Source organism: Megachile rotundata, chromosome 1, assembly GCF_050947335.1.
Source record: "Megachile rotundata isolate GNS110a chromosome 1, iyMegRotu1, whole genome shotgun sequence".
Taxonomy (NCBI): Eukaryota; Metazoa; Arthropoda; class Insecta; order Hymenoptera; family Megachilidae; genus Megachile; species Megachile rotundata.
The window spans coordinates 6,624,353-6,639,211 of NC_134983.1; the positions used below are offsets into that span (position 1 = coordinate 6,624,353).

At 32.4% G+C, this 14,859-nt stretch overlaps 2 protein-coding genes across 2 annotated transcripts; one reads left to right on the forward strand and one right to left on the reverse strand.

The window, feature by feature from the left end:
- Positions 1 to 6,927: 6,927 nt before the first annotated feature.
- Positions 6,928 to 10,877, reverse strand: LOC143264041 (chymotrypsin inhibitor-like). The gene is made up of 3 exons (XM_076529265.1): positions 10,826 to 10,877; positions 8,919 to 9,013; positions 6,928 to 8,839 (listed from the first exon to the last, which is right to left on the reverse strand). The coding sequence occupies exons 1-3, from the start codon at positions 10,875 to 10,877 to the stop codon at positions 8,744 to 8,746; spliced, it is 243 nt and encodes an 80-aa protein (XP_076385380.1). The 3' UTR covers positions 6,928 to 8,743.
- Positions 10,878 to 12,341: 1,464 nt separating this feature from the next.
- Positions 12,342 to 14,167, forward strand: LOC100874653 (chymotrypsin-elastase inhibitor ixodidin). Its single transcript, XM_003700613.3, has 3 exons — positions 12,342 to 12,484; positions 13,243 to 13,343; positions 13,423 to 14,167. The coding sequence occupies exons 1-3, from the start codon at positions 12,433 to 12,435 to the stop codon at positions 13,516 to 13,518; spliced, it is 249 nt and encodes an 82-aa protein (XP_003700661.1). The 5' UTR covers positions 12,342 to 12,432; the 3' UTR covers positions 13,519 to 14,167.
- The last annotated feature ends 692 nt before the right edge of the window (positions 14,168 to 14,859 follow it).

Genomic DNA, 14,859 nt, shown 5'->3' on the forward strand with positions numbered 1-14,859 from the left:
TGACCTGATCTAATAAATATAATAAACAGTTTGTACGAATTTTGCACGATCGTACAGTCGTGGTCACTATGCTCGCTCAAAAATATAAAATACAACCAGTTCCCGTGTCGCTTCGGACCATTCGTTCTACGACATGATGGGAACCGGAGGAACCATAAAGCATGCGACTCACCGATCGCTGACTTGCGCCACTGCGATCGCTTTACCGGTAAAGCATCAGAGATTTGGACTGCTTTGGACTGCTTTGGCAATGTTTGGATTTGGCAGTTTGTCCATTGGATTGGCAGCGTGACCTGTAACCATAGCAGGACAACAATTTAGTAACTGTCAATCAATTTGCATTTCGAGTAACGTATACATTTTTGAAACGCAAACAGTTAGTGAACAAGTTAAGCATGCAAGCAGTACTACATTACAAAAACCAGTAATAAATTTGCAAATGTATATCAAAACGTATAGTCACTCAGTGAAACATTATAAAATATTCGAAAAAATATGTCAATGCACTTGGATAATTATTGTATGGCACAGGTTAAAACGTTTAAATTTATACCAAAACACATAGATAACTACATGGTAAAACACATTAAAACACCAGTGCAAGTATTCCAAAATATTTAAATAACCACTCCATAATACACACTAAAACATCAGTAACAATTTGTTAAAATATTTAAATAACCATTCCAAAATACACACTAAAACACCAGTAGCAATTTGTTAAAACATTTAAATAACCACTCCATAAAATATATTAAAATACCAGTAACAATATGTCAAAACACTTAAATAATCATTGCATAAAGTACACTAAAGCACCAGTAACACTATGCCAAAACACTTAAATAATCATTGCATAAAGTACACCAACACCCAATAACAGTTTGTAAAAGCACTTAAATAATCACTCCACAAAATACATTAAAACAGTAAAAAATTAATAAAACATTCAAATAACCGCACCATAAAACACAGTAATAAATCCGTATACACATGCACAATCATTTAAGGAAACACACTAGTAAAGTCACTGATACTTGTAGAACCACACCATAAATTTTATTAATACACCCCCATAATTAATAAAAAATAATTATTAAAGCACACTGAACACTAGTAATAGTACACTAGGTACACTAATATATCCGTATATGCATGCAGGTAACACACTGGTTAAGTCACTGACACTTGTAGAACCACACCATAAAATTTGTTAATACACCCCCATAATTAATAAAAAATATTTATTAAAACACATTAAACACTAGTAATAACACACTAGGTACATTAATATATCCGTATATGCATGCAGGTAACACACTGGTTAAGTCACTGACACTTGTAGAATCACACCATAAATTTTATTAATACACCCACATATTTATTAAAAAATATTTGTTAAAACACACTAAACACTAGTAGTAGTACACTAGGTAACGCATGGACAAGCACAGTATCGGGTAAGTGAACCCTTGACTCGTACCGGTAAATGTTGACAGCAGAGATCCGACCACCTCGACTCATGAAATACAACTGAGCTCATTTGACCTCTTCAAGTGTATGAGCTATTGGTGGATTACAGCAGCCAATTAGACATCATGAATTGCACCAATAGATCGAATTCAAGTGTATGAGTGATTGGCAGTGTACAGTAGCCAATTAGAGATCATGTAATCCACCAATAACGTGCAACCACTCTCATAGGAAGTTATTTAATTATTTTAATTATTTGATGTTATAATTATTTTAACGTTAATTTTTTTATAATTTCATATTTTTCGACTGTTTATTAACAAATTTATTGTTACAACTATTTAAATTTATTATTTTTTCTAACTTATTCTTGCAGATATGTTGCGAAATGATTGTTAATTAATACATTACGATATATTTTATTGTAATTAATAATTTTTTAGATATTTATTTATAAAATTGTTGTTGTAACTATTCAAATTCGTTGTTTTTATTAACTTACTCTAGTAGATATGTTGCAAAATGTTTGTCAATTAATATATTACGATATATTTTAGTGTAACTCATTATTATATAAATTAATTATTGTAATTCACTATTTCCATAACTTTCTCGCGCGAATATCTTGTAAATTATTTACGAATTATTGTATTCAAATTTATTTTTATGTAATTCTTTGTAATTACGGATAATCGAAGAGACTCAGTATAGTGTGCGAACTGGAATTTATAGGGTCAACTGACAAAACACTGTTTCTTCGCGTCATCTCTATAATTTTATCCGCTTGTACCGCTAATTTTGAAAGATCTGATGTTTCAGAAATAGCTAAGATTATTCTTATATTCGACGGTATCTGCTCTAAAAACAAATTTCGTAAAACTGTATCTGAGCACTGACCTGCTGCTAAGTGTCTCATTCTCTACAGAAATACTGAAAGTTTCCCATCTCCCAATTCATGTTCGTGCAAAAGTTTCCTTAGTTTTGACACATTGGTGTCTGCGAATGCACCTGTTATTCTATTCTTTAAAGTTTCAAATTTTCCAAAATCTGGCGGCGTTTCTAAAATATCTGATACGATTGGTAGAATTGTTTGCTCTGTCGGTAATTAATTGACTACATTTCAACGGTAATATACCATCAGCGAAGATATCCGCGTATCACTGCTAGATGACGCTACGTCGAACCTACGTAAGGGGGCGTTCAGATTAGGAAAGCACATGTCAAAATAGCCTAATGTGAACGACATTTAATACAGCGCAAGAAAGCAATCGTCCGATTTATGCATTCATCACATTTGCTTCCATAACTTACAGTTTTCTTCAAATTTTTAGAAACAAATTAATTGCTACATTATCTTTATTCTTTCAACAGATTTTTATTAGCTTTCTACAAGATACTGTACAACAGCGCACACTAATATGTACATATTATTATGATAATTCCGACCTAGAATTAAGTGTTAATAATGTATCTATCTATTAATAACATATATTCTTATAACTTTTGATGTTCAAAAGTGTTTAAAATAAAAATGATTAAAAACATGTATTTGCATACTTACTTACTTACAAATCGCGTCATTCCGATCGCCAGAAATTGCCCGAAATTTTAAAAAAGAAAAAATAAAAAACAAAATATTGAGAATTTGTATCAGGAGAACATGTATTATGAGGTGATATTCTTTGTGCTTCATGGAATTTTCATAACGTCATTTTAAAAATTCCGGGGGCGCGATTTTTGAAATTCCACCAACCGATTTTGAAAATTTGTATTAGGAGAAGATAGGAGGAGGTATTTTTTGTGCCACTTCTTGGAATTTTGATGACGTCAAATTCCAAAAATTCTCATGTTCTCTTGATACAAATTCTCTCTTCCGGATATGTAAATTTTTTTCTGTTGGGTTTGTTAGGTAACAATAAATACACAATGATTGTTGATCGATTTTTCTTTATTTTCATCACTTTTCATACAGTGCGTAACTTGTTGTTTAATCATTTAATTACTAACTTGTGGAACGCCCTTGCTATGCATGGAAAATTAATCAGTTAATCTTGACCCGCTGCGCAGTCCTAAACCGTAAAAGATAGACAGTAAATTTTTACAAAGAAAGTAATCAAAGAAAAAGTAGTCGAAGCATCCATAATGATTGCATAATTAGTTTTTACGTATCCCTTAAAAAGTGTTTCTTGATAAAGATTTTACTGTACTATCATTGTAAGAGTACACATATAATATTTTTCTGCCTTGTTTCGAGCATGTGTACAACGTCTCAGCGTAACTCACGGACATGTTTCTGTGTTATAATATGATATAATTCAAATGTAAAAAATATTAGCTTACATTTTGACGTAGTTCCCAGAATCGCATATCTAAAACGTAAAGTTTGCAACAACGTAGTTTACTTATAAAAGCAAATACTTTTTTGTGATAATTTTATTGTTTAGGGTCTTCAAATTTGCACTTGAATATACACAAATTATTGTAATTATTTTCCATAAAGAGATATGAGGCTATAGTAATAAAAATAATTTATGAGATATTTCAAACTATTGATACGACAAGATCTTTGGAACTGCTCGTGATGTGGGATTGAAACTGTGCAGTTAGAATTGTCACAGTTTTTAGGTAAGGGTCTTGGAGCGCACATTAACATGTTGAACATCACGCGAGTTCTCAAGAAAATTTATTGAATAAATAAAAATTAAGTAAATTTTAAATAAATTTTCAGTAATTACTTATAACAATGTAAATTTTTTAGTTTTATATGATATTTTACACTGTCAGCCAGTGGTGGTTAATGCGTCCTAAACGGAAAAGTTCAGTGTCCGCCATCGATGGCTGACATGGCCTAAACGGAAAGTTCGGTTGTGTTCAAGAAAATGGAATATATAATGCATGTTCTCGCTGAGATATGTGGAAAAATCACTTTTTGGACCGTTTCAGTTTTTGGCTTCTAGGGGGCAGAGCGGCGTTGAAATCGCCAAGTCAAGGGCTTTCTTTTGGCATATAAATCAGTTAAATCGGAGGGTACTCCATTTTCTTGAACTTAACCGAAAGTTCAGTGTCAATCACTGGTGGCAGACGTGCTCTCAACGTGTTAAGCAAGCAAGTGTTACATACACAACTGTATACTATTTTGTAATAGTCTTATATTTCCACCTAGATTTAATAAAATTTTATCTACTCCTTTCCACTTGTTAAAAGGTTTTTGTACTATGTTCGTGTCCAAATGACTACACAAATTTGCAGTAGAAGTTAATTATAGAAATACATTCATTTTGGAGTACCTATTTGCTATTGTTATTTCAATTATGACTCATATTCTTTTAGCTAATGATACAATAGTTTCTTACAACAGATAGCAACATTTAATACCCTCTTATAATACGGGCTTTATGAATATTTAATGGAGCTATGAATATTTAATACTCATACATGCATATGACATTATTGAATTTTAGAATTTGAAGTCGATGTAATTAACTGAAGTACATTGCACTACCTGAATTTTTAAACATGCAGTAATCGTCGAACCGTGTCTACAAATTAACTTATGACGTATTTAAATGATAGTATACACAAGTACCACGTTCCAGCTTAATTAAAAAAACCGATGTGCGACAAATGTGAACAGAGAACATCGATGCGTACAGGTGCCGGTATAAAAAAAATTTGTTCAAAGGCTTGACAGTTTTAGCTGAAACGTTAAACTAGAAGCATATAAAATGCCCAGATTTCTTTTGACTTTGTTTGGTTTTCTGGCGATTTTCGCAATTGGTAAGTAATTAAACGGGAATAATTTTGTTTGTGATAAAGTAACGTATCATAAAGTATATCTTCAATTATTGAGAATTTATCTTTTTCTGCACAGTATATAGATAAGAACAGATTGAAAGTTTAGAATTAATTCACTTGTAACACTTGTTTCAAATGAACTTGTCAATTTCTATCTTCAATTAATATACACTGCTCAAAAGAAATATGGCATAGAAAAATTTTAGGCAAAAATTGGCCAAATTTGACTGATGATAACTCCGTGAAAAATCATCACAAAGTTATGTTCCTTTTTTTAAATTAAAGCTTGAGATCTTTACTTTAAGACCTTGTAGTTTGATTTTAGATTTGATGCATCCCTACCACGATAACATCGTAAATGTGAGATCATGTTTGTAACATTGAAAATTACAAAGTTTGATGAAATACGTGGACTTGCCACATTTTTTTTGGTAATACAATTTACAGCAGCATAAAGTCCAAACCTTCATCTTTAATTTCCAGTACGTGAAAAATCGCAACCATTTTTTTCCGCAAAGATACAGAACTTTAAAGAAACCCTTGCATTTATGGCATATACCGCCGGCATTAGCATTACCCGATATGCACCTCGGAGAGGCTGCTGGACAGATTTTGCGCATTATATGACTCTGACAAGAGTCACGGAAACAATTAATTTACAAATGTAGAATGTTTATATGCAATATGATGACAAATACATACGGAAAAATTAGATATACGACAAATTAATTTGAAATTTTTTATTTTATGAAAATAATTGTTAGTTTATAATTTTAACACGAAACGGTTGATACTTCTATTAGTGCAAACGTCGAATTAATCAATTTGTAACTTAGAATTATACATTACCAGATATCTAATATCTAAATGTTTATATATTTTTTTCTTGCTTTTTAAATATAAACTGTATTTACTTTTTAATTCATTTTTTCCTGCTATTAATCGCGTTTAAAGGAAATCTTTATTATTTTGCTTTTATTTGATACGTTTAAAGACTTTGTTTTGTGAATTTGTTGCTTCAAATTTTTCATTGAAAAACACTTGTATACCATTTACTCCTTTGTGTATGTGATAGATTATTTTTCGTTTGCATACAGACTTTTATGTAATGTACAGTATTTTTTACTTATATAGCCTTCATTAACCAGTTGCAGGAGCAGCGGTAGTTTGTGGCCCTAATGAAGAATATACTAAATGTGGTAGTCCTAATCCACTTACTTGCAAAAACCCCATACCGTGCAATTGTCTTGAGGTTAGTATTCAACATTTTTTACAAAACAATATTTGTGGCGTAAATAAATTATTTTAGTGCTGTATATGTATTAATTTATAATTGGATCACTGCTTTTATTTCAGCCATGCGTTGAAGGATGCTTCTGTAAAGCCGGTTTAGTTAGAGATGACAACGGAAAATGTATTTCAGCTCGAGACTGTCCGAAATCAAATCAATAAATAAAGCGATAATATGTACCTTGATGCTACAAATGGAATTATTTTAATAATAGATTCAATGTGCTAAAGCAGCAACAGAAATTGGTCTAACTTATAAACTTAGTAATTCTGTAACACGTTTATTGGCTAAATAAACTATCATTATTGCATAAAGTTGTATATGTTTTTAATATGTTCTTTCTGTCTTTAAAATGCGTTGAATGTAAATCAAAACGGGTATGTTTCGTACAAATATACGAAAATTAGAACGAATAGCACGAACATCACGTTATAAAATATATTTCAATAATTAAAACTGACCTCACTACAAATGTATATGCTTTCGCTGTGTAATTGAAAAGATATTTTTCATTGCGGAATTCTGTGCATACGCTACTTTTTGCGTTGGAAATCTGAACGTGCTAATATTCGTAAAAAGTTATGAAATGTGTGCCATCACATGCCAAACTAAAATATGTAGTTCCTCGCAAGATAAATGGAACTCTATACAAAACATATTAACGTAGATATTTTATTTTAAGCAGTAACAATAGTAACTTATAACATCAAACCATATGTGACGCAATATGCACGACAGGTAATATTATGCTGCCAATGGTATTTAATAATTATATAGACAATTTAACATAAATAAAATATTAAATTTATATAATGTAGGTATAATCGAGGTTTAACCCTTTAGTTACGGTTGCCGACTATAGTCGGCGGCTGCGATACGACCTGTGTGAAGGGGTGCCGTCTATAATAATCGGCGTTCGCGCCGAAATAGGTGTGTTGCTTGCAGCATAGAATAAACCAGAGGCGACACTCTCTGTCGGTACCTTTGATCTCTCGAAAACGCTGTCCCTTTAAATTAGTTGGAGAAACGAGCGGGAAATTTAAATCGAGCAATTCTACTTTCATGTTAATCTCTAATAATTTGAAATATATTTGTAATAAATTTTCCGTTGAAGTCGGCGGAATACATCGTACGCATGAGCTAATTTGAAATAATTAATAACACATTTTCTAAACACAATTTATGCACTTTTATCATAAAAGAATGTTCAGTGATTCCTCAGCTACTTTTTTGTATCATATTTGTCCAGATTTTTAATGAAAGTAATTAGTTATTAACTAATAACCTAAGACCAGCCACCGTGAAAAGCGGTATATACGAGATCATTTTGAATAATTAATTACACGTTTTCATAAATAAATAAAGTTCATAAATATTGTTCGGATAACGAGTAATTAATTATTATGTGTCAGCTTTCTGATATGTACATGAGCCACCTGTGTCAATTCTACTGCGCATGCAAAGTGCAATATTTCGGCACCTTGACGACGTAGTATGGTACCTGAGGCATTTAGAAACAAATTTCTATTAGGGTTTGATGCGTTTTGATGCGTAATAAAGCCAGAAAATCAATTTTTGTAGAATTTGGTCCAAAACGGTGGCGCTATCTAGTGGTGAAAGTTGGAACTACGAAAACCTAAAATTTAGATTTTCTCCGAAATTAGGCAATTTTACGTATTTCTGAGGGTCAGAAATTGTTCTGTGATCTATCTAGAATCTGTATAATGCCACAAGTACCTCCTCAGAGCGCTAGAAAATAAAATAAAAAAATAGGTCTAAACATCGACTAAAAAATTGGCGTCCATATAGCGGTGAAAGTTGGAACTACGAAAACATAAAAATGCGTTTTTTCTCGAAAATTAGCGAACTTTGAGTACTTCTGAGGCCCAGAAAGTGTTATGTGATCGCAATTAATAACAGGAACTTTTAGCAGGGGGATTAAATGCAGCAGGGGGATGCCACAGTGCTCAACTAACGCCGACATTCGAGACGCCAAACTCCCGCGAAAAAAAATTAACAGCGTTCAAGGAAATTCGAATATCGCGAATCTTATTAAATGTCGAAAATGCCTGCCGTTGGAGAACTCCGTTCCGCGTCAAAAGCAACTGTTATTACTTTTGAACACTGAATCTAACATTATAATAATTCCATTAGTAGAATCGAGAGCATATTTAAATAGCTATCTTATATGTAGCCGACTTGACAGTGTTCTTGAGGAATGCATGTTCCGTTAGCATCTCTAAGTAAACCGCTTTTGCAGAAGCATCCCTCGGTGCATTCCTGAAATGGAAACAGTGTTACGATTATAAATTAATGAATGCTTTTTATATTTATAACGCCACAAATTATGGATACTAACATCAATACAATATGGTGCGGGATTCTGGCACGTAGCTTGACAAGCAGGACCACAATCCTTATATTCTTCTTGAGGGCCACACTCTGCTTTGATTCCTGCAATTTTTTAACAGACGATATGTAAACAAAACTTATTTTAAATTATGTAAAAGCCTGTAACGCAAATAAAAAATAATTTATCACATACATAAAGAAGTATGTAGTATACAAGTATCTTTCAATAAAAAATTTTAAGCAACATATTTAAGAAACAAAATTTTTAAACGTATTAAATAAAAGAAAAATAATAAAGATGTCCTTCGATCGCGGTTAATAACAGAAAGAAAATGAATTAAAAAATAAATTCCTTGAAAATTTTGGTGTTCATAATATACTACATTATCAAATATCCTATTTTCAATCTAGCAAGGTTTCTGGATTTAAAAAGCCAGTTTATATTTAAAAGGCAAGAAAAAATATATGAGCAATTAGAAATTAAACATCTGGTAATGTATAATTCTAAATTACAATTGTTTAATTCGACGTTCGCATCAATGAAGTACCAACCGCTTAGTATCAAAATTATGAGCTAAATGTATCTATAATTATTTTCATAAAATCGAAAATTGCACATTAATTTGTCGTATATCTAATTTTTCCACGTGTGTATATCATAATAGTACATTTATACATTCTACATTTGTATCGTCCAAATCTTTTCAACATGGAGAAATTTCGTGTTTCAAGGAGTAGATGAATTCGATTGAGGAAGAGGGTAAATAAAAATTGTTTAGTCGTAATTGAGTCTTAAAAATCATGATAGTTTATTGGCTCGAATGATTCGAATTAGGGGAAAAAGCCTTGCGGCATAAAAAACCCCTTACAAAAATATGTATTCGTTAATGATTCTACGGTGAAAATGTGTACGAGTATATACGTTGTGTGTATGTTGAGTTGATTATGGTTCGATTTGAGGAGAACAGGGTCTCGCTCAATGTTGTTCGATTTGCGTGATAATTCACGTTGCGTGAGATTATTCACGATGATCGGGTTGAGGGTGTAGGACTCACTCGAATAATGTTGATGTGTACGTTTAACCACCCTACCGTGGCCTGTTCGAGGGTGTAGAGCTCGCCCGAACAGTGTACAGTGTATGTACGTTTAACCACTCTACCGTGGCCTGTTCGCGGGTGTAGGACTCGCTCGAACAGTGTACAGTGTATGATTTAACCACCCTACCGTGGCCCACTCGAGGAGTGCAGGGTCTCGCTCGAATGGTGTTGTGAATGATTTCCGAACCTCCCTGCATTGGTTATACTACGTCGCGTTACGCAGAAACTTCTAAGTCATGATTGACTTCTTCGACTCTCAATCCGAACCGTGCAAGCTTCAACGTTCGACTGTGTTTTTCCTTTTACGAGGAATCGCCTAAATACCCTCGCGTTTCCGAAGGTAACGGTTAGGAAGAACTCTACGCTTTCGTTCGTTAGAATTGTTTAAAAAGAGAGGTACAGCTGTTAGCTGATTTATGGCACGCACGTTTTTACAGTAAGACTGGTTCGGATAGAATTTGAGAGACAAAAGGGTCCTCGGTGACCTGTATTTCGAGGTATGAACGGTTCACGGCGGTCCGCGCGCCGAACCACTTGAACCCTGTTATAAATCGTTTAACCGCGGCAAAGGTTTCGGTTCGCGGCCGAACAACATTTTTAAATTAATTGTTGCCCGTGCAACAAATTAATATATATTAATTGAAGATAGAAATTGTGGTATTCATTTGAAACAAGTGTCACAAATGAGAAAAAATTAATTCTAAAATTCTTATGCGTATACAGTGCACAAAGAGGTAAGTTTTTAATAATTGAAGATATACTTCATGATACGAGGTTACTTTATCACAAACAAGATCGTTCCCGTTTAATTACTCACCGATAGCGAAAATCGCCAGGAATGCAAATAACGCAAGAATAAATCTGGACATTTCTTTGTATGCTGCTGGTTTAACGTTTCAGTAAAAACTGTCGCATCTTCGGAGAATACTTCTTTTATACCTGCAACTACACCAATCTATGTCCTCTGTTCACGTTTGTCACACTCCAGTTTTTTTGATGAACATAAAACAGGATAAATACTTGTGTGTGCTCCCATTTAAGTACGTTTTGAATCAATTTGTGTACACAATTTAACGATAATGGTACGTTTGAAAATTCAATAGGTATATTCCACTTTAGTTAATTACATCGACATTATTTTCTAAAGTTAAACAATGTTATATGAATGTTTAAATATTAAATATTCACAATTACATTAAATATTTATAAAATTTGTATTATAAAGAAGCTATTAAAAGTTGCTACCTAGTGTAATAAACTGTTGTAACCTTAAATGAAGTAATTTTTTTCATGAATAATGATGCGCGTCATAAATTATGCATCACACTTGAATGATTATATGCAACAGGCTGTGACAAAGTGGTTACTTGTTTATGTATGTCTAATTTATTAAGTCATAATTGAAATTACAACAGAAAGTAGATAGTCCTGTATGAATGCATCTCTCGAATTTAACTTCAATCCGGATCGAAATTTTGTACAGTTAAATGAACGCAGTGCGAAAAGCAATTAACAAGTGAAAACAAGTAAATGAAGTTTTTTAAAATCGGTTGATGTATAAAAATATTACAAAATAGTATACGTTGCATTTGCCCGAACAAATATACTCTGCGATACTCTTAAAAACTGTGACTATTCACCGTAACTGCTCAGTTTCACAGTACGAGCAGTTACGAAGACTTGACCGTACTTCGTATCAGAAGTTTGAAATATTTCGTGAATTATTTATAACTCTGTAGTCTCATATCTTCTTATGCAAAATATTCCAAACAGTTAATGTATACTCAAGTGCAAATTTGGTTGCCCTAGAGAAAATAGAAGCCATGGGTTCCTAAATAATAAAATTATCGCAAATATTTGCTTTTATAAGCAGCCGATTATTGAGCCGATCAAAATTTTGATCCGGATTGAAGTTAAATTCGAGAGATGCATTCGAACAGGAGTATCTACTTTCTGTTGTAATTTCAATTATGACTTAATAAATTAGACATACATAAACAAGGAACCACTTTGTCACAGCCTGTTGCATATGATCATTCAAGTGTGATGCATAATTTATGACGCGCATCATTATTCATGAAAAAAATTCCTTCATTTAAGGTTACAACAGTTTATTACAAAAGGTAGCAACTTTTAATAGCTTCTTTATAATACAAACTTTATGAATATTTAATGTAATTATGAATATTCAATACTTGAACATTCATATAACATTGTTTAACTTTAGTAAATGATGTCGATGTAATTAACGAAAGTGGCATTATCACTGAATAGTTTTTGGTGAACAGAGGCATGTTCACCAAAAAAAACTGGAGTGTGGCAAACGTGAACAGAGAACATTGGTGTAGTTGCAGGTATAAAAGAAGTATCCTCCGAAGATGCGACAGTTTTTACTGAAACGTTAAACCCGCAGCATACAAAAAAATGTCCAGATTTCTTCTTGCGTTATTTGCATTCCTGGCAATTTTCGCTATCGGTGAGTAATTAAACGGGAACGATCTTGTTTGTGATAAAGTAACCTCGTATCATAAAGTATATTTTCAGTTATTAAAAACTTATCTTTTTGTGCACTGTAAATGGATAAGAACTTCAGAATTTTCTCATTTGGACACTTGTTTCAAATGAACACCTCAATTTCTATCTTCAATTCATATACATATATTAATTTGTTGCACGGGCAACAATTAATTTAAAAATGTAGAATGTATAAATGTAATATTATGATATACACACGTGGAAAAATTAGATATACGACAAATTAATATGCAATTTTCGATTTTATACTAAGCGGTTGGTACTTCATTGACGTGAACGTCGAATTAAACAATTGTAATTTAGAATTCTACATTACCAGATGTTTAATTTCTAATTGCTCATATATTTTTTCTTGCCTTTTAAATATAAACTGGCTTTTTAAATCCAGAAACCTTGCTGGATTTAAAATAGGATATTTAATAATGTAGTATATTATGAACACCAAAATTTTCAAGGAATTTATTTTTTAATTCATTTTCTTCCTGTTATTAATTGCGTTCAATGGAAATCTTTATTATTTTTCTTTTGTTTAATATGTTGAAAAATTTTGTTTCTTAAATATGTTGCTTAAAATGTTTTATTGAAAGATACTTGTATACTACATACTCCTTTATGTATGTGATAAATTATTTTTTATTTGCGATACAGGCTTTTACATAATTTAAAGTATGTTTTGTTTACATACCGTCTGTTAAAAAGTTGCAGGAATCAGAGGAGAGTGTGGCCCTCAGGAAACATTTAGGATGTGCGGCCCCGCTTGTCAAGCTACTTGCGAGAATCCCGCACCGTATTGTATTCAGGTTAGTATCCACAATTTGTGGCGCGATAAATATAAAAAACATACAATAATTTATTATCGGAACACTGTTTCCATTTCAGGTATGCACGGAGGGATGCTTCTGCAAAAGCGGTTTCGTTAGAGGTGCTAACGGAACATGCATTCCTCAAAACCAGTGTCAAGTCGGCTATATATAAGTTAGCTACTTAAATATGCTCCCGATTCTACTAATGGATTTATTATAATGTTAGATTCAGTGTTCAAAAGTAACAACAGAAATTGGTACAATTTGTAAATTTAATAATTCTGCAACTCATTTATTGGCTATATAAATTATCATTACAGCATAACCTTGTATATCTTTTTAATATATCATTTCTGTCCTTAAAATGCGTTGAATATAAATCAAAATTGGTATATGTTTCGTGCAAGTATACGAAAATTGGAGCGAAAAGTACGAAAAACATCATATTATAAAATATATTTCCATAATTAGCGTTGATCTAACACTATAAATGTAAGAGCTTTTGCTGTGTCATTGAAAAGATATTTTTCATTGGGGAATTGTGTACACGTGTTACTTTTTGCGTTGGAAAACTGAACATGCTAATATTCGTAAGAAGCTATGAAATGTGTTCCTTCATATGGCAAACTGAAATATGCTGTTCTTCGCAAGAAAAATAAATCGTGCAATTTTTTATAAAACACATTAATGTAGATATTGTGTTTCAAGCAGCATCAGCCATACGCGAAGCTACATAACGCGACTAATTCTGAATCTATGACACCAAAGTATTCCAATTAATGTCATTAATTAATGTAATACTGAGCATTGAAAGAACATTTTCTTTACACGCCAACCTTAAATTTATTTTTGTACCCAACAATTATCAAGTTCGTTGCAGTGCAAGTAATTAAAATTAATATTCCGGACAATCTCCATGTTTGAACCCTTAGAAACACGTTCTTAAGGTCGAACTTCGGAACTTTTCTTGGATTAATTTAAGCTCTCAAGTTATAGTGGAGTTCGAATATAAAGGAAGTGAAGCAAAAACTTTAAACTACCACGTTCCACCTTGATCGAATATTTCTTATCGAACCTTCTCTTAAAGTCCCTCCTTCCTTCTCACGTTTTGTTCAATTCTAATTTAGCAGATGAACTCATTACTTTTAAATGAGATCAATTCATTATGTCACGTTAATAGATCGTTCTGTATGATGAAATACAACATTGCAATATAATTAAAATTCAGACTATAATAGAATACTAAAATTTTCTTTACTTAAAAACTTATAAGAAGTGACAGAGAATGACCAGTTTTTTTTTTGGCACTATCTTTCGATAATGTTAGGTCGTTGTCGAAGTGCCTATACTGACAAAAATTAATAAAAGCCATAAATAAGGACGTTTAAAATTATTTCAAAATGCAAAAAATAGATTCATGCCAAAGTGCAATAGTGAGTTTAATGATAACTTGGACGTGGCGGTTTCACTCCTACGCTCATCGCCACTAGACGGCGCATAAGACCGAGACTTG